General features: G+C 43.8%; 3 protein-coding genes across 3 annotated transcripts; all 3 read right to left on the bottom strand.

The window, feature by feature from the left end:
• Positions 1 to 7599: 7599 nt before the first annotated feature.
• txnl4a (thioredoxin-like 4A) lies at positions 7600 to 10574 on the bottom strand. The gene is made up of 4 exons (XM_071902307.2): positions 10441 to 10574; positions 10010 to 10187; positions 8212 to 8315; positions 7600 to 7986 (listed from the first exon to the last, which is right to left on the bottom strand). Exons 2-4 carry the CDS (start codon positions 10160 to 10162, stop codon positions 7815 to 7817), a joined length of 429 nt encoding a protein of 142 aa, XP_071758408.1. The 5' UTR covers positions 10163 to 10187; positions 10441 to 10574; the 3' UTR covers positions 7600 to 7814.
• A 2191-nt stretch (positions 10575 to 12765) lies between these two features.
• On the bottom strand, positions 12766 to 18077 carry LOC139914100 (E3 ubiquitin-protein ligase znrf2-like). The gene is made up of 4 exons (XM_071902302.2): positions 17354 to 18077; positions 15428 to 15523; positions 14251 to 14356; positions 12766 to 13673 (listed from the first exon to the last, which is right to left on the bottom strand). Exons 1-4 carry the CDS (start codon positions 17679 to 17681, stop codon positions 13616 to 13618), a joined length of 588 nt encoding a protein of 195 aa, XP_071758403.1. The 5' UTR covers positions 17682 to 18077; the 3' UTR covers positions 12766 to 13615.
• A 2943-nt stretch (positions 18078 to 21020) lies between these two features.
• mturn (maturin, neural progenitor differentiation regulator homolog (Xenopus)) lies at positions 21021 to 25264 on the bottom strand. The gene is made up of 3 exons (XM_071902310.2): positions 25106 to 25264; positions 22163 to 22285; positions 21021 to 21128 (listed from the first exon to the last, which is right to left on the bottom strand). Exons 1-3 carry the CDS (start codon positions 25262 to 25264, stop codon positions 21021 to 21023), a joined length of 390 nt encoding a protein of 129 aa, XP_071758411.1.
• Between the last annotated feature and the right edge of the window lie 2410 nt (positions 25265 to 27674).

Below are 27674 nucleotides of genomic sequence, written 5' to 3'. Positions count from 1 at the left end.
ACAGTAAAGTGCATGGGTGCTGGTGCAGATCCTAAGGATTTATACAGTAATTTGAAGGCTGCAGCAACAAACAAGCGCTTGTTTCTGTTGGGTTTGGTGCTCAGCAGCATGAAAGTGACTGCCCAAGCTCTCTGCAGGGCTTTTGGACCAGTCAGCTCAGACACACATGACTGTGTGACCCCGATGACACAACGGCTTGTCTTACCAATACGATCAATGTTGCCATTCTACTGGCTTCTCTTGCAGAACGCCTCCTACACAGACTGAGATCATTTTATGAAGTCGGATCCACAGGCTTTGGAAGGGTTTCAAATAATGAAATACTCCAAATTTCACAGTTATCACAAGCATCGCCACCCATAATGGCTGGAATATGCCAGTGACCAGATGTTCTCCTTGAAACAAGAGGGAGAGGTGGGGTGAGTTTTGCCTGTTGTCTGTGAATAAATAGCCTCTTTGATGTGAGGCCTTGTATTGAACCCTGCAGACCAACTGAACTCTGGCTAACAGATACATTCTCCAAATCTCACCACACCATGAAATCCAGTTCTGTATGCTGTTAAGGCTAGACTCACACTGGTGTCAGTACACACACACACACTGAACAGAGGATACTGACCCCAGCTGAGACACATGATCATCACTTGATCTGGGTGCATTGCTTTGACAGACTGTGGCTCTGCAGTGAAGGAGACCAAAACGAACAAATATCACGTATCCAAGGATACTGAGGGAGGATGATGAGTAAGTCGATTTGCATAAGCTTCTAGGGAAAGTTACCTACAGTATGTAGTCCTTCAGTACATAAATATGAAGTAAGGATCATTGAGCCATGCATTAACTGATAATCAGAATGCTCTTCTATTTTCCCATCATATCAGATCTGAAATTCTAGTATAGGGTGTGAGCAACAAGGATGCCCATATAGGGACATTTTCTAGTTGATGTTTCCTATCAATAATAAGGGGAATATGAGGACAGTCTGCCTTTTCGCAGCCTACAATATGTGACAGAGCAGGAGAGATATGGAGGTCTAGTTGCTAAAATATTAATACCTGAGCATTATTGCCAAGCAGCATAAGGTGGAGTACCTTGGATTATTTATATTGGGTCTATTATTTTTTAGGTCAATTGTCCCATCCTGCTACCCGTTGCATGAATGGCAGAGACTGCCTGTGATGTGTGCCTGTCCTGAGATGAGTTTAGTCTCTATCAAGTCATGCTTTATGAATTATAAGGGGTAGTAAAGTGCACCAGTGGCAGTACAGTACAGTGCAGGAGAGGCTGGGGATAAGCATCGAGTAAGAGAGTAAATCAAAGCAAAGCACATTTGGGAACAAAAAAAAAGCAGGCAAAGAGGTGAAAATAAAAACTGTAACTGATAAAAGACTTCATTGTGACTTGACCATATTGATCTTGAGTTGAGATGCTGTTTTTTTCTATTTTGCTGTACTGATAAGCATTTCAGAGCATACACATTGACATTTACATCTACATGCACCCTAATGCCCAATAAATCAAAAGATTGAGCAGAAATCTTGGTGTTAACCAGGTTATGCTTATTCTGATTATGACCTTAGACGTTAACATAACAATTTCAATAGTCAAGAGTATTGCCTTAATTGGGTTAAGATCAAATATACATAATATTCTATATAATAATATAAATTACCAGCTTCACCCAGCCAAAGGGCATTTTATTCCACACCTCAAATCCCCAAACATGCATACATCAGTCTGATAGGGTAAAAAAAAAAAGAATCGCTGAACATCTGAAGTGTGGAGCGGTCACGTTGCACTACACAAGTCCTCACTGAAGCCCACAGTTCCTCCATGACTCTCACCACTTAAATGTGCGGCCTCTGTATCGATGAGTATGTGGGCGGCTGGTGAGTTGGCATCGTGCAGACAGCTATTCAGAGCTGCAGAACAAAGAGGAGAGAGAGAGAGAGATATATATACTGTACGGACTGGGCGACTTTCACTATACTGACGTGAAGGGAAAACCGCACTCTCTCTCTCTCTTAATAACATGCTGTAACATTGCACATTTCCTCCACCTGCCATACAAGCAGCCCCACTCACACACACATTCACCTGCCTTAACATCCCCTCTCTCTCTCTCTCTCTCTCTCTCTCTCCAGCCTCTCCCCATCTCTCCCTCCCTCCTCCTCCCCTGTGCCTATTTCTGTCATCTTATTTGGAGTCATTGACAGAAGTGTGGTTACTCAACCCAACCCCCCCCCCCCCCCCTATCCTCTCTCCTCTCCATCCTCTCTCCTCTCTCCATCCATCCTCCTCCTCCTCCTCCCATCGCACGGCGTTACAGTGGCTGTGGTCTCCCTGCCCCTGCAACACCCCCGCCGAGCTCGCACTGTTAGTACAGTCTGCCTGTGCTCTCTCCTTATAAGGGCAAAATACATTGACAGCGGCAGAGAGAGGGGGCCGTACCAGCGCGGGCAGGCAGGTAGGGGGACAGTCAGGAGGAGAGAGAGAGAGAGGAAGAGAGAGAGAGAGATTAGGAAATAGAGGAGGAAGAGGAGGAGGGATGGAGAAGGTGAGGGAGAGAGAAAGAGAGATGGGGGTTGTGTGATAAGAAGTAGAGTTCGATTATATATATTTTTTTAAAGATTTGACCATTTTCATGCCAAAAAATTCCCCCAAAATTACTCAATGTTCCAAATGCAGTGTTTCTTCCAGAATTTTATTCTTGGCAGAGTGGAAAATGATCATATTAATATTCATATAAACATATTCATGCATAGATCAGTGTGTGGAATCTGATCAAAACGTCACAGTAGAATCAATTCAGGTCAAGGGCTTCCCATAGACAACCAGTGTGGACGACACTGAATATCAATATCAGCCCGGTGTATCAGCCTAACCCTAATATGCAGGGATGAAAGATAAAGACAGTGTTGGTGCTGGAGAGGGAATATGGCAGAAGTGAGAGGGAGAGGACAGGTACATAGACAGGTCATACACCTACGCATTCACACACCAGCAGTGTGCCAAATCTGTGTGCCATTATTCAGGTTCAAGAGGTTCAGGCCTCTATGTATACGTTTGTGTGTGTGTGTGTGTGTGTATGTGTGTGTGTGTGTGTGTGTGTGTGCCTGCTGGTCCTGTTGGTTCAGCTGGAGCATCTCTCAGTGTCACACCTCCTGCTAGCGGGGAGGTCTGGCCTGACTGGGAGGACTGGGCAGGTGTTAATTGGGCCAGAGCTTCTGAATGGAGCCTCCTGCTCAGTGAATGGAGGTGAATGGGCTCTCATTTGGTCTGTGTGTGTGTGTTTGTTTAGCGTGTGTGTGTGTGTGTGTGTAGAGTATGTCAGCGTCAGCATTGCCTCAGTCAGACTGCGTAAACACGCCTCCTCTCTGTGTGCTGTTATCCGTCTTGGAGAGTTTATTTTACCCCTCATTTTGTTGCAGATGGAGGGATGGGATCCCTTTGGGAATGATGCGGGAAGAGAGACGCAAATCCACTTAGTCACAGGTCCCAGAGAGGAGGGGAAGGCAGGCGGAGGGAGGGAGGAAGAGAAAGGAATTAAACCAACACAACACCCGGCTGCTAAGTGTGTCAGGAGGCGGGTGGGGGTCTTAATGGTGTAAGGTGTGTGTGTGTGTGTGTGTTTTGGCATGTTATCTGTACGAAACATCTGCTCTTGTTAATCTCCACCAACCTGTAGGCCCTACTTCATTTACTCTGAGTCATTCCCCGGGGGCCAAAACTGAAAAACACCCCTTAAATCCCACGCAGCGAGGAGCTCTCAGAAGAAGAAGAAGCAGAAGAAGATGGGGAAAAGAAAATAGAATGAAGGAATAAATTGGGATCTTGATTCAGAGGGAGTTGGGGAGATAAGCCTTTTTTTTTTCCCCTCTCCATCTCCGTCTCAGAGGTTTTACAGTGAGCCATCGCCTCGTATCTCTCCGTCACGTCTCTCGCTCGGCATTCCCTTTGAAAAGGAATAGGGAGAGGAAAACTGTCGGAGAGGGAGTTGGGTCTTGATAGTCCTCCCTGGTGCTTCGGTTATGTAAAGAGCCTGTGATATAACGAGCAGAGAGATGGAGATTTATGGGATGAGTAAGTTGAAGAACATGTGACAATGAGGCCATGGAGATACATTGAAAGGACGACTATATATGTTGAAGGCAAATATTTAGCTGGATGATATGGGAACAGTGATTTCTCTGTATTGTACTTTTATATGAGTTACTGTGTAAAGGGGGGGGGGGGGGGGGCGTCTATGCATGTGTCTGTGTCTGTGGCAATGCCAGTGGGGGGAGATGGAGATGCGGGGGTCTCCCAGACTCCCCCACCCCCCCTCCGCCACTTTGGGTAGCCACATGGACAGAGATAGAGAGAAAAGAAGAGAGAGAGATAGAGAGAGAAGAAGAGAGAGAGAGAGAGAGATGGAGGGATGCCAGTGTGTTGTCCCCCTGGCACCCAGATGATCCTCACAGTCTGCCTGCCCTCCCTTTGTACAGATCCATTTAAATGCTATCAGTGGAAAACAGATCACGGATTACCACGCTGTTATGGGTGTGTGTGTGTGTGTGTGTGTGTGTGTGTGTATACATCCTATATAGACTCTATAGGAAAAGTAAGACCACCCCCCTTCTCTCTCTCTCTCTCTCTCTTTCACACACACAGACACACACTGTGTATCCACACTATCTTCGCCCCATCATGCATCCATATGGGCCACAGTGTCTGGACTGGAGTTCCCCAGTAAGCCTCGGTCGTCCAGACTTCTCCTTTCCCCCCGGGGGTGAGCTGATTAACAGTAATAGGGAACAACAATGCATGATAATGTGCGTTAGAACGGACCAATGGAAGCGGCCTTTGGCCCCGTGCTGCATGAAGCCAACATGGCCCCGCGGGGACAGGCCAGACAAAGACAAAGACTGTAGGTTAATGTAAGTGGAAAGGACACTGGAGGCCTGGAGGGTCAAATACAAATACAGGGAAGTCATTCTATCTTCTAACTGTAAATATAGAGCGATACGAAAGCAGACATGCTCGAGAATGAGATTTACACACACTCACGCTTGCATATCGGCGCTCTCGGCTGACCTTGTAGCTCCAGTTTTGCCGATTTTTCACGCTTTAACCTCAGCTGAAGGATTACATGCTCCTCTATGGGCTGGGAAAATTCCACCACCCTTTAGGCTTGTCAAACCTTTTATTTAGAAACTGAAACAGGCACGGCGGTCAAGCCGAAGACGCAGGCTGCTTTTCCTAGTTCCTGAAAAGTGGTTATTTTGGAGATGAGAGGTTTTCAGCCGACAACAGCGGGTCTAGTGTGTTGTGCATTGCAGCGGCCGGAGCAGTTTTTGGCCTCCTCTCTCCTCTCTCTCTCTCTCCCTCTCCTCCCCCCTTCTGCTTCTCCCTCTCCTCCTTTTGATGGCCAGCTGTTATTCACCCATCCCCTCCTGCCCCGCGTCCCTCTGTCTTGCCAGCGCTCTGGGGCAGTTACAGCCAGACGGTGGGCGGTTGGGAGCTGGAGGGGTGTGTGTGTGTGTGTGTGTGTGTGGTGTGTGGGGTGGCCAACAGTGCCACACAGTCAATTAAAGGAAAGATGGCGCACACACACACACACACAAACATTGAGTATGAGACTGGAGATCCTGCAACTCATCTCACAGATACACTCAGGAAAGGCGAAGAGGTCAGGCTATTTACTCTGGAGAGTTTCTTCTCTCTCTCTCTCTCTCTCTCTCTCACACACACACACACACACACACACACGCACACAGAAATAGACAAGCAGAGGGCAAGAGAATTTGTCCCCTTTCACCCCATCTATCACTCCCCAAATTGCACTCTGCTACCCATAATGCAGTGTGTGCGTGTCTGGTTATAAGGGGCTGCAAGAGAGCAATCTGACAGCTAATAGATAGTAATGAGAGCTCGGTCACAAGAGCTCTTAAACACGCCCGTCGATATTTCTCGCACTTGCTCCTGCTCTACTCTACTCCGTTCTTCCTCTGCCCATTTCTCTTCTCCTTCTCCAAAGCTTTTTTTTCCTCCGTCATATTCAGTGATTCGCTCACTGATGGATGGCTACTGTCAGCGTTGGGGGTTGATGGTGAAGACTGTGAGTAAACTGAAGACTGAGGAGGAGGCTGAAGGCAAACTGTGGCCTCCTTTTATTATCCTGCCTGATATCCTCTTACACAGGGCAATCATGTTGGCTTGTAAACAATAGGGCTCACAAAAAGCTTTAATACTTGATAGCTTAATAAAGTGCTACAGGATGTGCAAGACCTCGGAAATGTGAATATTGTTACATTAGACTATATAGTGGCTCTTAAAAGTTCAGTTTGTAGAGGTTTTACACAAGCTTCCTTCACTTAAATATGAAATATCGTGAATAAGGGGATTCCTGGGGGTAAACTGGGTATTGAAAGCCTAACTCAAACCAGTCATACCACTCAGTGTATATCCTAGAAATCTAGTGTGGCTGTGATACACCCAGTGACCAGGGGAAACTGAGGGAATGTAGTCAGTCAAAAACTTTGAGAAAAAAGGAGGAAGGCTTCACTATTCATCAACTTTTCTCACATATTAGGAGTGGTGAATTAGCTGATTTTAAGCTTCATTATCAAATAAAGAAAACATGCCAAGCACCCTTGAAGACTGCTGTCCTTGTCGGATATCTCTGGCTCCATCTGATGGAGCTAATAAGTAAATACACTGTGTGACACTGGGAGCATTGACCTTGTCAGGTTTTTGACTGCTACACCACCACATCCACCAGCTGATGAGATAACTGCAGCACAGTAGAGTGCACCAGCGATTACTTGCAGATTATTGAGCTGCATCATTTTGTCAGGCAGGCTGTGGAATGCAATTTCCTAGAATATACTAAATAATTTGTGACATTCACTTGACATTAGTGCTCTGAAACAGCAAGTATAGGAAGATGAATTGTAGCATCCTTATCATGCATAATATGACTGCTTCACATAATGGATTTCTTAGTAGGGCTGAAGGACAATATGGGGCCTGGCAACACCATTGAGACTGATATAATCACACAACAGATTGGCTATACTGTCAAACATTTGTAAATTGTACGTCACCATCTCTAAAAAAACGAAATAAGAATAAACCAATCAGGAACAACACCCTCTCCATCCCACAGCGCCATGCACACACACAGCAACATCGTCGTGCCAATATGGACAGAAGTGACATCAATACTGGCTCTGCACTGCACTTTAGGATGGGCTAGGAAGATGCAGCGATACAAAGTGAGGAATCCATCAGCTTCATGCATCTTGTCTACTGATGCTAGAGAGGTTTTTGACATGTTTGACATGCTGTAGCCGTGTTGTCAGATTCTCCTGCCTAATTGGCAAAAAGCACAACGCAACTTTGGTTTTTCTGGCAGTTTTGTAGCAGTACTCGTAAAATTGTAAATCTGCCCATGTTTCTTACAACATAATGTAAATCAGTTTTTTAGCATTGCACACCATGTCTGGATTCTTAAGCGCTGGTTTCTCACACCTCAAAAAGAAAAACTCTGTTCATTTTTAAAACAAACACCTTGTCTTTGAAGAAATCAGTAGTGCACTCACATAAAACACAAGTACATTTAATTAAACTGGCATTATATATCACAGTCATAATGTTTATTGACAAAATAAGAAAATTGTCCTGTTTCACCGGTGATGAGGAAAACTTGAAAAAAAAAAAAAAAAAAAGACAATCTTCCTCGACTTCTGCAACTTGTAGTCTATTTGTTGCAATCATGTCACAACATATCAGGAAAACAACTGGACTCCACATAAAAGGAAGAAAAAAAATCAATATCTGTATTTTGTAGAGTAATCCTTAGGCGATACCACCAGACCTCTTCCTTTCCTTGCCCCTCGGTAAACTGTTTCAACAATGTCTATCATCTCCTGCTTGTCCTCCATGGTCCAGTTGATCTTGTTGTTGTTGCCGGTGCCCAAATCAATCATGATGTGTTTGTTCCTGGGAAAGAGGAAACAGTGGTTTTAGTTCCTCCATAATGATGAAAGCAAGGAGGGCTTTATATGAGACTTTTTATGAAGGGGGCTTCCTAAAGTAAGCAAGTTCCTCATCTGTTTGGGCACACAGACTAAAAATGTTTTAGTCATGATGTCATGTGACATCACATTGAAATAGCATTGAGGTTCATTTACTTTACTGTGAAGTCAAAGCTATTGAGTGCCTCACCTGAAAAAGAACATGACGGTGCAGGGGTCGTACAACTCGTACATCTTGTTGAAGTCAGGCACCTCTGTGATGTCCACCAGGTAAATGACCGCAAAGTTCTTCACCTGTCAGGATGTGGGGCGGTACAACATTACTGCAACAGTAATATACTTACAACAAGCCATTCAGACATCATTATGAATGAAGAAGTCCATTCAACATTATAGCATAGGCAGAGCCACGCAATAATGGCGCAAAGGTCGGTTTCCCGTTGGTGGTTTAAAACAACAAAACACCTCTGCTGGACTGGAGATATTACAAATGACAGTAGCTGGTTTGTTCACACTAGCAGGCAATTTGCTGTATTCTTTGCCATGACCTACACTTTAAGAGGAATGCTAAAGATAGTACAGAGATTTTGATCTCTGTACTATCTTTACCTTACCTTTTCCTTACCTATGACCTTTTATTTACCTGTAATATCCAATATATAAAGTCTGAGTGTATGCAAAAAATCTCCAAAATGAGTATGCTTAAAACGTCAGGATTGTTAAATAATAGATTAAGCTTGTCAGAGAATATGCATTACACCTTCAAGAAATTATTGCAATGCCTTAATATTTTGGTTGGCTGAACAGCTTTGGGCAGCATATCCTGAAAACTGTCTACAAACTGCTAATGGAGGGTAATGTATTACCACACAGCACCTTAGTATGGGAAACATAGTTGTAAACCCTGAATCAGCTGAGTAGCCTGTATAAACTCTGAACTAGAGAATGCCTTCAGTATCCTAAACAAAGACCCAGGAGTGAATAGGGGATTTTCTGAAATGTGCAAACCCATGATGCTTTCAGTGCATAGTCAAACCAAAAGGCTGTAATGGTGTAATAGGCTGTAATAAGTCCTTGTTGGTCATAACAGCTGACTGTGTGCCATTTACAGACACGTGGCTGTAGTTTCTAAATATCTAATAACACCAAAATAGTTGATATCTATATAAACTAAACTACCATTTGGATGGGTTACTTAAATGATGATCCAAACTGATAAGCGGTAGCTACTGCAGCTAGCAAATTAAGAATTTGCCTGTTACACTCATTGCAATATTCTGCCCTGTTGGCAGCGTGATGGTCACAGCTGATTAAATGTTTACTGTCACTGTTGGCTAATGTACAGTAATTGTGGCAACAATTGCCTGAAGATCACTAGCAAAGAATAATCAAGGCAATTAACAGTCTAGAGATGCCTGTGGATTTCAATAGTACAATGTAAAGATAATGCCCAGTCTAGCAGCAGTATTGTGCATCATTTTTTTTTGTAATTTCTAGAAGGGTAAATGTTACAAGCTGTTAACACCAGACTATTTATCTTCCATCCACACTGATAGATATTGAGAATGATTCATTGGCTGGAGGAGCACCTGGAAATAAGACAGTCTGGTGATGTTTATGTATTGTACACATCTAGAAGTCATCTGATATTAAAACTATGTGAAGCCTACTAAAACAACTGCTTAAATGTGAGTTCTTCAGATATTTTTGCTGCCTGAATTACATAAACTGTACAATTTCGTTGCTTTTCACTCCATATGAAATAATCCCCAAAGTAAAGCTGGCAGCCTGTAACCTCATAATTACTGTATGATTCCATATCCACAACGAACAGAGTCAAAATATGAAGCTATAAATTAGCCACAAGCCAGAAGATGTTGCTATTGCGCATGTTCTTGGCCAGCTATGGTGGATAGCAAGGGTTAGCCAATGCTAATATCGTAACACAGAGAGTTTACAGGATAGGCTAGGTCACAGATTAATCAAACCTTTTCAGCTATGCTGTAGAGTACTTCGTCCATTTTCATGCATGTTGGGTCCCAGTCGTGGCCAAACCGAATCACCAGAACTCTGTCCTCCTCGGACAGAATGGCTTGGTCAACCTGCCAGCCATTGTGGAGATGCGGGAGCATGTACGACATCTTGATCCTGCACTGTCAATTTTCACTGTGGAAAAACAAAACTTGTTATAGTGCGTAATAAGAGGGTAGGGAAGCTAACGTTTTTACACATCTAGTAAAAAAAAAAAAGATTTATTTTATAATGTTAACGTTAGTAGTGATGGTGACCAAGTTAGCCAGCTATCGGACAGCCGGTAGCTAGCTTAGGATATGTTAACGTTAGCTGAACATTCTGGAAGAGGAATGGAGGAAAACTTTAAAGGAGGAAAATAATCTATTATTGAAATGGCAGCACTTACCGTAAAGGAACAGCTATACAGAGTGATAAATAATGATTTGCCAAGTAAAAAAGTAGCTAGTAAGCTACTAAGATACTAAGCACAACACGTTAGCGCTAGCTTGGCCTGATCGTTGTTTATACGTCCTATGCACGTCAGCGAGCGACAGACGCAGCGTGATTGCGTCACGGGTACATTGGAATGCCTGCTTCACAGGCCTGCTTCTTCCCTCCTCTTCAAGGGAGATCTCTTTTAAAATTATACACCGATATTACCCAGCAAATCATTATCTTGTAAAGTTGAAAAAGGACATTAATGTAAACTGTTAATTCTGTGATGTATACCCAGAAACACTTCTTCCTTTGTTTTGGCACTGTTTTGGCACTTTCTGAATCCTTCTTTCATTTGTTCTCCTCCCTGCTCATACCTACCACACTGCATAACAACAGACTCTTTACCTGACAGTGTTCCCATAAACCAATTGGACCTTCAGTCCTTTGCTTCATGAGGAGTTAAAGAGTGGAGATGAAGCATTTGATAATATGACTGGTTCATTTGTATTTTACCCCAGACAAGATAGGGCTCTGAATTCAAGCCTGAAATTCACTGCTAGAAAGATAAACAACAGTTTGCTTTTTCCCCACTAGGGCGCAGTCGTCTTCCAACAATGTAGGTGGTGACGTCACATGCATGGTTCGTCTCATCTGCTCAAACTTAATGTTTCAAATGCGACTATGTTTACTATTGTTGTTTACTATGTATGTCTATATATTCTTGTTTACTATGTGTGCATACATATACAACCTGAATATGAGATCTGTGACACAATCTAGCTCTAACATAACTTCATAAATATGTATATATATAGCCTATATATTTATATATTCTCTATAGTTTTATGAAGTTATGTTTCATCAGAGCTAAGTTGTGTCACTGACAAATATTTGAGCAACATTTCATTGTGCTGTTCAGATCTCATATTCAGGTATAAGTTTTGAGCATTATTTGCCATTCAGAATTGTTATTCTGCCTTTTTAGCCCACAAAAGCTGATAACAGGTCTTAACAGAATCTCAATGGATTTCAGGGTGGAGGATGGATTCAGTCTCAGAAAACATAGTCTAAAGAAATTAGTGCAATTCTTTCTAATCTAGAACTATGACACATTGCTAGAAATAACCATCAGTGTAACATAAGCTCCTTCAGGGAAAAACTATTTCTCCAGCATATGAAACAATGGGAGGTTGAGGTTGAATTTCATTTTGTTTTTTATTCTCTTGCATTTGAAAAAATGCAAGAGAAAAATCCTGATTTGTTCTTTTCTTGTGAGGGTGATATGTTGAAATGGCTTTTCAAAGAAGAGGGTTATTTTGGCAAAATGTTTGTAGAGAGTGTTATATTCAGAGTCACTGGAGGTTGCCTCCTCGTCTTTAGACTCAGCGGGGGCTGAATCCTCATCATTAGACTTCATGGATGCTGCCTCCTGGTCATTAGACTCTGTGGAGGCTGAAGAGCTGGCATCAGAGACGCTGTTCCCGTCGCTGGACTCTTCTTCAGTCTGGCTCTGGATGTCACTGGGGTCTTCCATCAGTGAGTCCACCTGCATGCAGGCCTCACTCCAGAAACATGACAATCAGTTAATCAATCAATCAGTCAATCGTTCAGTCAATCAATCAAACAATCAGTCAATTAATCCATCCATCTATCAATTAATCATTCAGTCAATCAACCAATCAGTCAATCAACCCATCCATCTATCCATTTGTCCATGCAAACAAGCATCTATCCAAACTCATGTTATCTACTAACTGCATTAACACACACACACAAACACGCACGGATACTTACTGAGCGCTGTCGTCCATGTTGTCTGCCAGGTGGCTCATTGTAATGAACCGGTGGTTCAGAGCTTCACTGGGAGTGATCCTACAAAAGATTCCCTCCTTTCCGTCCTTCATCCTTCCGTTGTGTTGAGTGATCTCTCAAACAGCAACAATGTACTTGCAATACTTTTCATTTAGGCATTTAGCAGATGCTCCTATTGATTCATAGGTTGGGTAATAATTGAGATATTTGTTCTAGTCGATTTAGCAAGGTGAGGGTGTCTGGAAACGGGGTCTCATGGGGAGAAGACTGTAGAACATGGGCATCAGCTGGGTTTCTACGGCAAGGTGTCGAACTTACTATTCCTTAGAATGGCAAGTTTTGTCTTGACATTTTATGCCAGAAACCTATTTGGAAGCATCAGGTGAGCATTCAGGACCAAACAATATGTCTTGTCAATTATCAAAACTCAAAAATGTAGCTGATATAAGCAGGTTTGGATGAAATAATTATATGCAGTAAATTGACACGAGGACAAAAACGTTTATTTTTGTGCAATTCATTGCAGTACAAACAGAGAATACAATGAAACAAAGGCTCAAAGGTTACAGGAAAACTTTCCAGTAGACACCTGTGACATAGCAGCATATTATGACTCTCCTTAGAATCTGAATCATCATTAGATATGTTTTAGTCTAACTTTAATTCCACCACGAAACTACTGTATATAATCACACGACTGTGGCTCTGAATGGACAAGTGATTCAATAAGGTCTGTCAGAGCCTATTTCATACTAGTCTATTTGGTCTAGGACACATGATTGTTTAAAGAAGTTAATTATGAGCCATTTTTGCCCTGTTTTTGCTTTACAGTGATGATCTATTTTCTGGCTAGTGTCAACATCCAGATAATCATCCATTAAAGCTGATATCATTTTATTCTGTAGGGTTGTTTTTCACATTGTACAGCATCAGCCTTATGATCCAGTCTCTAGAACAGGCGTCAACCTGTTCAAGTCCTCTACTGTAAAACACACCCTGATCAGCAAAGCAGTTCGATAACATCAGGGTTTGTGCTTCCCAGGTTGCGTGAGCTTGTTTCAGGCCAGCAGGGGGCATAAGTAACGTTCATTTCATATTCGGAGACTAACTGATTCCGCCGATGGTCCTCTGAACATCCCATGTTGTAGAGCAACAACTCTGTAGTCCATTGCTGCTCCATGAGGCAATATGAATAATCCTGTACACAGTAATGTCTTACAATCCCTGAGGAGCGCTGATGCTCGGTTGGCACGGACAGTGTTGAGATGAGGTCAGGCCACACGGCAGACCACAGCGAGCTACAGTCGATCCAAACCGAACTCCAGCAGCCACTAGTCGGAGGGATGCTCCGGACACGAGCGATTCACCTCAAACCACTCATCTATACACCTGGAAGAGGGAGAGGAGGGGAGCGTGTAAGCTTAGAAGAAGAGAACTCGTGAAAAGCAACTCTCAACTGCCCCCTGACTCCCTTCCCACTTGCCGTTAACATGCATCTTGTACCCAGATTGCGTCTTATTCATTATTTAGCTGGATTACATTCACGCCTGACATTAAAATGCATCTTTGGTATATAAATTAAAACACAGACTGCAGTTCAAATCACCTCCTCTCGTAATACCATTCATATTTACACCTTTTAAAATTGACAGTAAACGCCTCGTCTCGCTTCCACCGGTATCTTTACAATCTGTTTTTTGACAAGGATGTTGCTATTCGAGCTGCCTGCCACCTGTGTGATTTGGTTCATTTCCATTTCTATAACGTCTATATGTGGAATGGAGATGTTTTGTGTTTACATTTTGGTGTTAGTGTGTCCAAATGTGTCTCTAATCTTCCCCGGATGTGGTTTGGGTTCTTTATCCAACTACAATCTGTCCACCCAGGACGCATGTTACTGCTAAGTGGAAAAGGGGTCTCTGTCTTTCTTTCTCTCTGTGTGTGTGTATGTGTGTGTGCGTGTTACCCTTTGTGGTAGATGCAGAGGCAGGGCAGCCTGGCGATGGTGTCTCCCTGCTCCAGCTCCTCTAAACAGATGGCACATTCCCCAGAGTCTCTGGACAGGATGTCCTCTGAGAAAGACAATACCGTCAGACAGACCGCTGAGCACAGAGCCGCCTCAGACACCAAGCCCAAACTTTACACCTAACCTTAGATTATAAGCACTAATTCCTCTACTAGCCTTTAAAACGGGGAGGTATGCAGTAGGGTGTGTTATTGTGTAATGTCAGATGAAAGGTGTTGAGAGTGACTCTGATCTGAGGGTCATTTTTTAATGAAAGGGGAAAAAGTCATTCTGGTCAGATGATTGTGAGAAAAAAGAATGATGAAGTATTTAGAAATTAATTTCTAAGGCTTGGAAGGAAGGACAAGAACAAACGTTTGTGTATTCCATGTGTTTCTGCATATTTGGGTGTGTGTGTGTGTGTGTATTCACATGTATGTGGGGCCCCACTGTCAATACCTGGGGCACTGGAGTAACTGGGTTTGTAGTCACGCATGCACACATATTAGAATAAATTTGTGTAGCTGATCTAATGTAGACCGGTTCCACTGTGCTTTGGAAATGTTTGGATAGGTTGTGTGTGGGTAGGAGGGCCACATGCATGATGTTTATGCACCTGGACGCCCCAGATAAGCTATGAAATACAGTCTGTGTGTATGTTTACCAGTAACATGCATGCGTTTGCACTGTCTGTATGCACATGTATGTGCACTATGCAGGTGCTCACACACAGTTGGTCTGCATGTGTATGGGTGGCTATGTAGATATGCAGCTGCATAGTTGTGTTTGCTTTGATCTTTTACGTGCTGCACTGCTGATGGTCCTAGTATAGATGTATTTTTGTGGATAATTAGCTCTTGAGAAAAAATTCCTTTTGAGTCCATAGGGCCTGGGGATCAGTTGATGCAACAGTGCAAGTTAAACAACCTCATGATCAGGTGACAGCAACAATAACAGGTGAAAAAAGAGGAAGGGAAGAGAGAAGTAGCCTGTCCCCAGCTGCTCTCTGAAGCACCAGTATTTACATTCGTCATTAACTGCGCCTATTTTGAGCAAAAAATGAACAAGCAAAACCGAGAAACGAGAGAAGACCAACTGCTCCAGCTCTGAGTATCTTTTTCTCCCTCCGCTCTCTTACTGTTGTAGGCCAGGTGGGTTTTGCTGAAACACATGAGCAGATGCTTCTCCATCTCGTCCGACGCCACATACTTGGAGCACACAGGACAGTGGAACCCTGGGAGGAAACACACAAACACGGGAGGTTGAGGACCCAGATGCTCCATGTCTCCCCCCATCACTCCTTGTTGATAGACACAGAGAGGCCGTGGGACAGTATAGATAAGCTTCATCTTGTATTTCTTATACAGTACATGCCCTGACATGTCCATCTAGCAGCCTTCTGTCTGTAGTAAACAATCTACTGCAGCAAAGTAGCAAAACAGACATTTATGTAGATGAAAATGTCACCCATTCTTTCTTTAACACAAGTTTCTATAACACGAGAGCATGTTTTTGTCTTCATCTCGAGTGCCTGTGTGTGCATATAAATTAATTAAGTGATTTGATGATTAATTAATACTTTGACCCACATTCACACAGCCTCCCAACCCTGGGTGTCTTATCAGCTGAGCAAAGATTAATAGGGCAAGAGCTGTTTGACCTGAGATAAGCTAACCTGCTGTTTAACATGTTAACACTGCTGGCGGAAGAAAAGTGGCAGAAAACTGGAACATTTTCATAAAGTATGATACAGTTATCATAAACTGTATGATGGTTGGCTTTTCATTATTTGACGTGGATATTCATTATTTGATGATGTGAGCATTCTTTATTTGTTGTGGTTGTTGTTTGTAGATGTAGACGTTTTTATCATTAGATGTGATCAATTGTTGTTGTTGATTGTGGCACAGAAGAAAATGTTCCATAGAAACACGCTCACACAAACAAATACACACACGCAGACACAGTAATGACTCCAGTGTGTGATGTGAACATCGTGGATGGGTCATGTGTTGGCATGGGAGGGGGGGAAATAGGACAAGCCTGTAAACACAGTCAGCCTCTGAGACTTGAAGAGTCACGACCACTTGTATCTGACGAGCAAAGGTTATCAGTGATGAGGTTATTAATGATTACACTTCCTCATCTGGGAAATTGTATCTGTGCTATTAAAATTCAACTTTATTCTTGTTGACTACACTGTCATAGACGAGGAAATGGGAGAAGAGTCATTTCCAAGAACTCCAACAGAGATGTACTGGAAGACACAAGTGAAATAATAGAAGCTTTTGTTTTCAGCAATACTACACATTATGGATATTAGAAGGTCGAGAAGGTCCTGAAATTAAAGTTGAAGTCAGTTTGGGTGCTGGTAACCAAGTTACCTGTGGTTTGGGACACGACTCACCAGTTGAGAAATAGAGATTCAGGAAGTTTGCTTCAGCGTAGGCAGAAATACTGTATGTGTGTGTGTGTGTGTGTGTGTGTGTGTGTGTGTGTGTGTATGTGTGTGTGTGCGCGTGTGTGTGTGTCAGGCAATGTGTAACCAGCAGGAAGTTCTTATCTGCTGACCTACATGCATGCGCTCTTCCTTCTCAGCCACATTGATAAACACGCCAGTGAAAGGCTGTAAGAGAAAAGCTTCATGCAGTGCAGCTACCTGTGGCTGCAATACAGCAGCCAGAGTCATTAGTCAGTAATTACCATACCAGTTATAACATGTCAAATGGAAAAGTATGGTAACTAGTGTAATCCTATACACATTTTAGAAGGATACTATACAAATATCACAGCAAAACTATAACTATAATAGCCTATACTGTATGAATACAATATCACTATTATAGTGATATCTGCTATGCCATAGCAGATTAAAACAATTACCATAAAGTACCATATGGTCACTTTAAATTCACTATTGAGCACCACAGACACACTATAAATCCCTATAGGAATATTATAGGAATATCATAGGAGATAAAATCACTATTGAGTACCATAGATTACAGGAATATTATAGGAATATATTATGCATTTGAAAGTCTCACTAAGCTTATCGTCTTACCTTCCAGCAAGTGAGGGGACAGGTGAGCCGGTAGGGACCCAATAAGCAGCCTGTGGCCCTCGGGAGACAGCTGGCCCTCGTCATCACCGTCCGTGTCATCGAGACTTTGATTGAGTCCGTGCGACCCTGACCTGCCGCCGCTCGGTATACTGAGCCCGGAGCTGGTCGACCCTCCACCTGTGTACCGGATCCGGGGCCCATCGGGGCCATTGGTGTACCTGAACCCCGCGATCCTGTCCCTCCCGTTGGAGTTTCCAGATGGGAGGTCCGAGCTGGAATAAGCCCGGGTCCTGCCGTCAAAAGCCGGGTTGCTCTGTTTGGCACCCATGCTGCGTTCTGTTAAATAAACAACACTTCTTGAGTGCGCTTTTTATGCGCTTGTTATGTTTAGCCGCGACGCATGGTTAAAGTGAATCCTGAAGAACTGACATCGGCCACAGACACCTAACACACGAACAACAATAGGCGACGTGATCCAACATCTTAAAGTTTCACGGTGCGCTCTGTGCGTAAAGTGCGCACTCGCTGACGCATAAATTAATTTCCAAACGGTCGTTTTTCTTGTCTGAGCCCTTCCCTGTGGTCAGCAACATGCAGCTGAGGCAGAATCTAATACTTCAACTTCAAATTCTTCCGTTCCTCCTCTTCAGACAAGGGAATAAACTCGACAGTTGACCCAGAGCCCATCGGGTTCAAGTTTGTTTTTGTGCTTCACTGTGGTCGTCTGCAAGGAAAAATAAAAGCAGGGATTGCCCTCCTCCCCCTGCAGGCAGCAGCGTCAAGCCGGCCAGAGTGAGCCAGCGTGAAACCGGAAAACAGGCAATTTTGCCTTCAAAATAAAAACAATTTGTCACGTCTGAAAAAAAATATTGGACTGTACAAAACCAAATTGTGGTAAATTACTAAAACATGGAGTGAAATTTTGTGTCTGTAAAATTAATGCTAAAAAGATTATAGTGCATACTGAAATAAATCACCCTGTCTCTCTCTTTAGCTCTATTCTATTTCTTTGCCCTTAGGCTACATGATCGTTCTGTGGTCACAGGAATATTGTACTGACTTTTTGCACTCCTGTTTTTTTTATTTTTAATTTTTTTATTTCAATTTTTAATGATGTAGGAATTGAAGCTTATTCTACTGTTTCACTGACTGTAAGTCATTCTGGATAAGAGTGTCAGCTAAATGCATGTAGAATGTAAAGTGAATGTTATGGTGCATGGTATTTACTGATGGAAAAGTGCCTTCTGTATTGGCAAATATAAGGCTAAATAATTAACACTGAATGACTTAAACATTAAAAAAAAATAACTGTGAGAAAACTTAGAGGAATGTCTACAATCTAAAAACTGTCGATTTTAAGATACAGCTGTGGCAAAATTGTTAGGCCATAGAGTGGGAGTTCCAGTAAGTGGTGCCATGTCAGCCTGGCTTTGCCCTGTGCTTGCCATATACTGTATGAAATAGGCTGTCAAAAAGTCACAAGGGCTCAAACACAAAACACACACCATAAAACTTAGGTGGATGTATTATCTTGTAATAGTAAATGTAACCCATAGGCACAATTATACCTAATTATACCTTTAAAGCGGGGATCCAGTAAACTGTGTCACGTCAACCAGAATAAGCCACCACGAAATACACTTCAACGCTCATAAATGTTATGCTTTTATTTTGTAGGCCAAATCGGCTCACTTCCGGCATCATCCTGTCTAACTCTGTCTAACTTGACGCAGCTCTGTGTGGGTGCGTCAGGTGGTGGCGTGACGTCAAACCCAGTAACACCAGCAGGCTTTTGGCAGAGCAGCAGGTCATCTGAAAGCCCTCCATATTAGGTGCTTTGTGTTACATTAACTTCACGTAGGCAGAAGAACAAAAACACTTGCGCAAGGCCTCTGTTCACACGGTTTATTGAACAATTTCACACACATCGGAGGACAAACAGAAAACACACAGCATGAGAAACATTCAGATAGCCAATAAAAAGACAAACAGTGGCAAGCCAAAGTAAACCGGCTAAAGATAAACCTCTGAAACTGACTTGCATGTGTTTGGCTGCAGGGCGGAGTGGTGGGGGGCGGCGGGGGCCTGAAGCGTTGCAGTGCACAACACACTGTCAGATTAGAAATATAGGGTGGGCAGAGGTCGGCTGACAACAAATATTTGCTCCTCCCTGTGATATCATTCAGGGTTTTCGGGGTGTGCACGTATGAATTCAAATTTATGGTGAAGGGAAAACCTCTAAAGGAATCATTAAATGAAACACACACACACACACACACACACACACACTAAGAGGGTGAAAGAGGTTTTGGCTGACTTGGGGAATGTATCCCAATGGACTAGGCTCGAGAGCCGTCCACGGTCCCAGATCTGAAGCCAACGGGAATCAGCTTTCCTCGCCGTATCCGTTTGTCATGCACATGTCTGACCATAGATTAGTGTTTCAACCTGCCCAGTCTGAAACAAAGGGAGGGAGGGAGGGAGGATGGGAGGGAGGGAAGGGAGGGGGGCTAGGAAGCTTACCGGGAACGACCAGGAAGACTACGGGATGCAGAGAGGAACCGGTGTGTGTCATGTGACGATGCATGAGTCACCCCAGCAGGGAAGGCCTTAAGCTGGGTGCGCGGACCTTGGCTGCGACAGTGAATGTGACAGCGCTAACGTCTGATTCAAAACTTCCCCGCGAAAGTGACGTTTAACGCTATGCGGTGTTGTGAGTCCTCAGGATGCCCCCCAAGAAAATGATCCCCTACTGCTGCAATGCTGTACATGTTGTTATTTCCACATGGGAGTGTGTAAAATGCTTTTAATTGTCACCTACATTGCTATGGCAAACTGTGTCAGTGGGCGTGTGTGACAATGTTTTAAAACAGGATAAATATGAGGCGCGTCCCACCTCAATCAACGTCAAACAACAAAATCCCCCACCTTCTTTCCTTCCGTTATGTGGAGAGTTCTATCGCTTTACGTCGTCGGCACTCCCTCCTCCTTCGCCTCTCTTATCTGCATCCCTGCGATTGCCTCTTAAAAACGCCCTCTACATCAAACATGCAGCCACAAGCACGCAGGTTTCACACATTCATCTTTCATCTTGCTCTTGTGGCTCCTCTGTGTCAACAGACAGGCAGAGAAACTGGGTTATCTGCCACATTCATCTCCAAAGCGACGGGGGGGAAGTGCGTAATGTGGCACTATCTGACTGCTGCTGCATAACAAAGCCAGCCGAGGCGGATGGTAATATTGCTGTGCTGTATAACTTTAACTAACCAGATGGTGAATGATTATGATAAACTTGCATTGTACATGGCAACTGCTCAGGTTGCCCAGTTGTTCGTGTCTATGTGTGTGTGTGTGTGTTTGTGTCTATGTGTGTGTGTGTGTGTGTGTGTGTGTGTATGAACAGTGTGCAACAGAGTGCACTGTTTGGGAAGCAAAGCCACTGAGACATTCAAGAACATGGTGGTGCATTTTTAACAAGTTGAACCCTGCGTGTATGTGTGTGTGTTTGTGTGTGTATGTGTGTGTGTTTGTCTGTGTCTATGTCTGTGTTTGGCCGGTGGGTGCCGTAGGAGTGTGTAGACGACTTGCTAAGTGTTTGGGCCTATGGGCTGAGGCCTGGGGCTTCTGGGTAGGTCTACCCCAGCTGCAGGCCTCTTCTTGGGGCTCATCACTGCTGGCTGACCCCCATCTGCTGGTGGTCCGCCCCTGGTTCCCCCTCCACGTCGGCATGGTAATGCTCGAAACTGTCGTCGTCTATGTCTGGAAGACCCAGGAGCTAAAAGGAGAGGGAGAAAGAAGAAGGGTATGTTAGAGACGTGTGTGTGTGTGTGTGTGTGTGTGTATGAGTAGACATAGCCAACATTTGTCATGCCAAACTCCATTAAAAAATCTGGCAATCTGGCTAGAGTAATAATCCTTGACATTTTCATATAAATAAATATCTGTTTTGTTACTCTCTATCACTGATTAGTAACATTATAGTGATCCAATCTATATCCAGTTCATGAAAGCTTTTACATTTGCTGTTCAAAACATCCGGTGCCTGGTAGATCTTTCTTGGGTAAAACCTTCTGGTACACGGGAAGTGATGTGTTTTATACTATAAATAAACAGAAGAAGAACTGGGTAGTTGGCATGAGCAGTGATAGCCACCATGGCTGAACAGACAAAGAAAAGAGCGCCACCTACAGAAACTCAAACTGCATCAACATAGATATCCATTTATTCACCCATAGATAAAGATGCACTTTGATTGACAGGTGATCTCTGGGAAGTGCTGTGCAGAAATATCACAGCAATGAGCGCTTAGCACCAAAGATCCACACTTCAATTCAGTATAGATTCAGTGCACCAAGCAACACTTATTTCAATGCAATTTCAACTTTTGGAATTGGTTCATATGTTAATTAGGTAGGTCAGTGGCTATTCCCCCAGTCTTCTTCCACCAAAATGCAGCATGGAGGGTGGTAGGAAGCAGTGTGAACCAACTCCAAAACTTTAGATTTTATTGAAATAAGAGCCTGCTTGGTGGATACAGGTAGGCCGAATTTGCCAGAAGACCCTAACAATTCATAAAAGCTCTTAAGTTATGTTCTACAAGGTATGTATTTGCTGCTAAGCAAGGCAACATTGAATAGGCAGATTTTGAGTGGAGTTTGGCGTGACATTTTGTCCACACAAAAGAAAACAGACTGTATCAGGGTTAGATTAGTAACTACACAGTAAGCAGAGATGAGTGTGTTGTGGTTATCATGCAGTGTGTTAACAGACTGTGACTCCCATAGCTTTGTCCCTTTAGTGTGTTCTTACAGGTCTGAAGGACGTGAAGACCTTCTCCAGCACCTCCAGCAGAGTCTTCTTCCCACAGGAGGAGATGTAGTCCTGGGCCAACTGTAAGAAGGGAAGGCAGTCCTCACTCTCACTCCACACGTGCTACACACACACACACACACAGATGAACAAATGTTACTCTTTCTGCCACGCATCATTTCCAACCAGTAATGTAGTGATAAAAGCCTTTATTTTGGATACTCCTACAAAATAAAGACCTTTGGGGCACAAAGGGAGACTTGTCTTCCCTTTTCAGGTGGGCAAATTCTATTCCTCCAAACAATAAGGTGGATAAACTGGATTTGGATGGCTTTACCCTCCGCCACATCCCTGTCCAACATTTAAAACCGTACACCAGGTAGTGCATTACTGCCACACCTTCTTCATCCAGTGTCACCTACTGTGGGCCGTATCAGTTACATGGCGCTTGCGGGAAGTAAAGTCATGAAGTAAAATAAGTGTAGCTGGGTCAGGGGCACCGCGGCACAGGGAAAGTAGAACGGAGCAATTAGACCCAGATAGAAAAGAAAATGCTTCAAGGACGGGAGGCAAAGCAGTGCGAATAACACAAACAACAAAACAACTGCCTCACACACGCACAAGCATGGACACAAACACACATGTGTGCACACACACTTATCAGTAGCTCAAACCTGGGCTTCAAGACTAATGGGTTGATAAATAGTTTGAGCTTAAGGTTCACTCCATCCTTTCTGGCAAGTAAAGTAACTCAATCATAAGCTGTAGTTAATATAAGAAGGAAGTCTTCTAATCAGAATAAAATCAACTTCCTCATTACTGACTGCAACTTGTCGGCTAATACCTCAAAGCAGTTTCCGAGACTTTTTGATAAACCACCCAGCCACCGGAGCAATTACCTCTCCGTTTCCTTTTGGTGGCCTTTAATTAGAGTCTAAAGGCCATGCTATATTACATTATCAATACGTGTCTGTCTGCCCCTGTGGAATTACCCAGAGGAAAATTACAGAGCGAGAGACAATGATGAGCAGCTATTACTGTTGTTGTGGTAGAGCTGATATCACAGTGCCCTCTAGTGAAAGAACAGACTGATGCTTTGGGTGTACACAGTTCTGGGGGGGGAAAAAACAAGGTAAACTGAGAGAAAGGCTGTGTGTGTGTGTGTGTGAGAGAGAGAGAGAGAGAGAGAGAGAGAGAGAGCAGGGGAGACGCCCCCTGCTGATAGCGCTATTGATCGACCGTGGGTAACTGGATCTCCAGAGTCCTGCAGAGAGAGAGAGAGAGTTATTCTACCTGATTGTCTCAGCCTTTGGGGAGTGCATAGCAGGCGGAGGAGTGCGTGTGTGTGTGTGTGTGTGCGTGTGTGTGTGTGTGTGTGTGTGTGTGCGTGTATGGGCTGCAACTGAGAGAGAGCTACTGATAGAGAGTGAGATAGAGAAAAATGGAGGAAGATGGAAGGTGCTGTGCGGCAACAAAACACACGCCAATCCTGGTACCTAATGGTGTGTGTGTGTGTGTTTGTCTCTGTGTGTGTGTGTGTGTGTGTGTGTGTGTGTGCATCATGTGTGTGTATTTATGCAACCGTCTCCTAAGTTGTTGCTGTAAATAAGAAGACATTCATACTTTCAGAGGGTTTAAACATGCAGAAGCTGGATTTCTCTACTCTTCTCCCCCAGTTGGACATGAAAACATCAACAGCCTTGGAAAGCCCCTCCTAAAGCCGTCCTGCCCTGCTGTCTGTGGGACAGTCCAGAGCAGGCGAGGTCTGCATAACACAGGCACGGTGTGGTGTGACATAATGTGTTATTGACAGAACAGACGCCCTGGGCCGCGGGTCATTATTCCCATCTGGTGCCCGCCCCCTATTAGCCTCTGTTGCTGTTACTGAGCAGGAGCAGGGAGCAGGGAGCAGGGAGCAGGGAGCAGGGAGCAGGGAGCAGGGAGCAGGGAGCAGGGAGCAGGGAGCAGGGCGGGTCTGCACTCAGGAGCTTCAGGGCCCAGAGACAATAACAGTGCTGCAGTACACTAGTGGAGGCTGTGCTGGTCAGAGCGGTGTCAAGTCAGACAGAGGCAGACAGAACAAGACCGGAATGTAGGCCGTTTCGCCTTCAAAATAAAAGTGTAGTGTGTGTCACTTTTGGGGGAAAAGAAAGAATGGTTAAGTATTTGGGTGTGCATAAAATCAGAATATTGAATCATATTGTATAACTCAGTGGAATTGGATTAGATATGGAGTGAAATTCTAGCTGCAAAACAGTCTGGTAAAAGGTTTGAGTTTGACTCTTGGTGATTTTTTGGCAGCATCTTGCATTGGCCTTTATGGCTATGAATAAAATTGTGCTTTGAAAACGGCATTTTGAAAAAAAACAACAAAAAAAACAACTATGATACTATGATCCTCCTGAAGTGTAGCTATTCTCTATTTCAATGTCCTACTTTGTATTACCCCCAAATACATTGCAACCTACAGTATGTTGGTACATAAGGGTTTTATTTTGAAAGTGAAGGGCCTCATGCCTCTTTTTTTTTTTTTTTTTTTAATTCTAGATGGCTTGACACTGGTGTGGTTCAGCGGGTTATCACAACTGATGGTGATGATGGGTGAGTGTGTGTGAGAGTGTGTGTGTGTGTGTGTGTATGTGTGTGTGTGTGTGTGTGTTCGGGGGGGGCGGAGGCGGGGGGGTCCGGCAAAAACATCAACGACAGAGGGGGTGGTGGGGGGGGCAGTCAAACTGAGATGACATCATCCTCTCCACTCCTGCCGGAGCTCGCGCTAACGCACCCCCCCCCCCCCCCCCCCCCCCCCTCAATTTCTATCCTCTCCCATATCCATCAGCTGGAAAACCGGGACCAACCGGGACAACCCCACCCCCCCTCGACACACCTACATACACACACACACACACAGAAAGAGAGAGCGAGGCCCTGCAGGGACACACTTACGAAATTGTCGGTGCCGCCGGGACACAGCACGTAGAAGGAGACGCCGGGCTCTGCGTAAAAGTCCAGCCGCCTCTCGTCGTCCTCCTCGGCGAAGATGAGGTCGAACGGGTTACCGGAGCACCACTTCTCCGCCGCCTCCACCAGCTGCTTGAACTCCATCCTCCGTTATCCTCCGGTATCCTCCGGTCTGCGGTGTCCGTGGCTCCGGTGCTCGATCTCTCTGGCCGTCACGGGGATGATGCTCAAGACACGAATAACAGCGGACCGGACAGCAGCATCAGCATCAGCAGCCTCCCCTACCGCATCTCCTCTAGTGCATCGTCTGCATGGCCGGGGAATGAAGATAACACTATTGGTGCATAAAGCCTACCGGGTCCGGTGTTCATCCGTTCTCAAACCCCCATCCCTCTCTTTCCCCCCCACGTTATGAAATCAGCCCATCGGTCGCATACATGCATACGCAGGAGCACGCTGTAAAAAACGCGATGACGAACAGTGGAGCTGGGCAGCCATCCATATCTGAGGCTGTGCTCACTCCCAACTTCCACACTGAGACAGATGTGATCACTTTAACCTGCAGACATCATGGAGGAGAACAAAGAACTACATGAATCCTATTGCAAATTTGACGATAGGCTACAAATATAATGGAGAAGCTGTTAACTATTAGGCCTATATACCGTATATCCTGCAGGAGTGCTATAGGAATATTATAATGATACCATAGGAGAAAAAAATACCACGAAGAACAATAAGGTCCCTATAGGAATACTATAAAGATACCATAATAGATTAAAAAATATCTTTAAGTACAATAGGGTGACTATAACCTCACAAGAATACCACAGACTCACTAGAAGTCCATATAGAAATGTATAGTATTATAATATAATGTTATTATATAACAGTATAGGCCTATAAAAAGGTGGGTGAACTGTGACCTCTATTAGTGATCATAATAAGGCAGGCAAACAAATATCATAGTTATATTTTCACAAAAAAATACATTAATTTATGCTTTCCTACCTTGCTATCCTCATATTCTCATAACTTACATCAGTTTGAAAATAAGTATGATGTAGTCTATGAATTAAAATCATGAAGATTCATGTAGCGATGGGCCTACCATATAAGTCATTAGTCAGTTATAACATACCAGCTATAACATGTCAAACAGAAAATAACTATTAATCCTATGATAAAGTTTAGAGGAATACTATTACCAGAGCAAAACCATAATATCCTATAGGAATATTATAGTGATACAATAGGGAATTTAAAAAAAAAATCTATAAAGTACCATAAGGTCACAATAAACTCACTATTGAGTACCACAGACACACTATAAGAATATTATAGGAATACCATAGGAGATACAAAAATACCATAAAGCCTGATAAAGTCACTATTATCAACACTATAAACTCACTACTGAGTACCACAGACATACTACAAGTCCCTATAGGAATAGTATAGGAAGATTATAGTGATTTGTCTGATAAAGTAAGATATATGCATGATATGAGAGTGCATCATGCATGCAGCCAGTGTGGATGCTGTGCAGTTGAGAACGAGGGTGTGTCCCTTTAATTCCGCTGGGGGGCGTCATCCCCTCCCTCCCACTGACCTGCCAACAGTCAGATCTGCCTCTGTCCTCTCTGTCCTCTGTCTCAGACAGCCAGGACTTCTACTGGCACTGATTTATAAATCATCAGGACTTACTGTGACCTTTCCAAAGGCCTGTACACTGTTATACACTGCTTATGATAGTCTTAATAACAGTTTCTTACTATTAACTTCTCTCTGATTAAATATTTGTGATGTGATTCCTCTTTGTTTGTCTGGGGACCCTCTGGAACCCCTTCAACGAGCCCCCTGGGGATCCCCGGACCCCACTTTGGGAACCACTGGTCTACATCAACACCATGGCCAAAGTGTTTATATAAATCTATCCTGGCGCCAACCTGCTGCCAACACACCCTCCCTCCTCCCCTTTTGCCCTCACCACCAGAGGGCGTGTAAAACCAACTCACCATCCCATGCTGGAGCTGCATCAAGCCCGCCACATAAGACCGGAAAGCAGGGTGATTTTACCTTCAAAATAAAAGCACAAAACTTGTATTGCGGGGGGAGCGTAGGTAGCGCTATTGGGCTGTATAGAAAAAAATCACATCACTTAACTCACATTAACTATGGAGTGAAACTTTAGATATGACTACAGTCTGGTGTAGGTTTTGTGTTTGCGTCTGAATTTTGGCAGCCTTATAATGCATTTTAGGCTAATGTGCAGGGATGTAGAGCGGGGTAAACACACCTAAACTCAGTTTACCCACCTTTTTTTATCATGTCCCACCACCATGGTACGTGTGGTCTGTCTGTCTGTCTGTCTGTGTGTAGACACATTCTTGTGAACACAACCAAGAACAACACATGATAGAAACTTCATATTTACACACCACAGGTTCCCCCTATAGAGTAGATATGAGCCAGTTAGATTTTGGAGCACCTTGCTGCATACATTTGCATATTAATAAGGAAAAACTGATTTTCTGGAAACTATTATAACTCC

This window comes from Centroberyx gerrardi, chromosome 19 (assembly GCF_048128805.1).
Source record: "Centroberyx gerrardi isolate f3 chromosome 19, fCenGer3.hap1.cur.20231027, whole genome shotgun sequence".
Classification (NCBI taxonomy): Eukaryota; Metazoa; Chordata; class Actinopteri; order Beryciformes; family Berycidae; genus Centroberyx; species Centroberyx gerrardi.
The sequence above is the reverse complement of the archived record's forward strand: the minus strand, read 5'-3'. Positions and strand labels throughout refer to the sequence as shown.

What these genes read in the sequence shown, in the direction of transcription:
- txnl4a (XM_071902307.2), bottom strand. Translation starts at nt 10,162, where the DNA reads ATGTCGTACATGCTCCCGCATCTCCACAATGGCTGGCAGGTTGACCAA. An exon ending in TCTACAGCATAGCTGAAAAG is followed by an intron (nt 8,316 to 10,009) that starts GTTTGATTAATC and finishes ACATCCTGACAG; the next exon opens with GTGAAGAACTTTGCGGTCAT. An exon ending in ACCGTCATGTTCTTTTTCAG is followed by an intron (nt 7,987 to 8,211) that starts GTGAGGCACTCA and finishes CCTCTTTCCCAG; the next exon opens with GAACAAACACATCATGATTG.
- LOC139914100 (XM_071902302.2), bottom strand. Translation starts at nt 17,681, where the DNA reads ATGGGTGCCAAACAGAGCAACCCGGCTTTTGACGGCAGGACCCGGGCT. An exon ending in AACCCACCTGGCCTACAACA is followed by an intron (nt 14,357 to 15,427) that starts GTAAGAGAGCGG and finishes TGTCTTTCTCAG; the next exon opens with AGGACATCCTGTCCAGAGAC. An exon ending in CTCTGCATCTACCACAAAGG is followed by an intron (nt 13,674 to 14,250) that starts GTAACACGCACA and finishes TCCCTCTTCCAG; the next exon opens with GTGTATAGATGAGTGGTTTG.
- mturn (XM_071902310.2), bottom strand. Translation starts at nt 25,264, where the DNA reads ATGGAGTTCAAGCAGCTGGTGGAGGCGGCGGAGAAGTGGTGCTCCGGT. An exon ending in CCGGCGGCACCGACAATTTC is followed by an intron (nt 22,286 to 25,105) that starts GTAAGTGTGTCC and finishes GTGTGTGTGTAG; the next exon opens with CACGTGTGGAGTGAGAGTGA. An exon ending in TCTTCACGTCCTTCAGACCT is followed by an intron (nt 21,129 to 22,162) that starts GTAAGAACACAC and finishes CTCTCCTTTTAG; the next exon opens with CTCCTGGGTCTTCCAGACAT.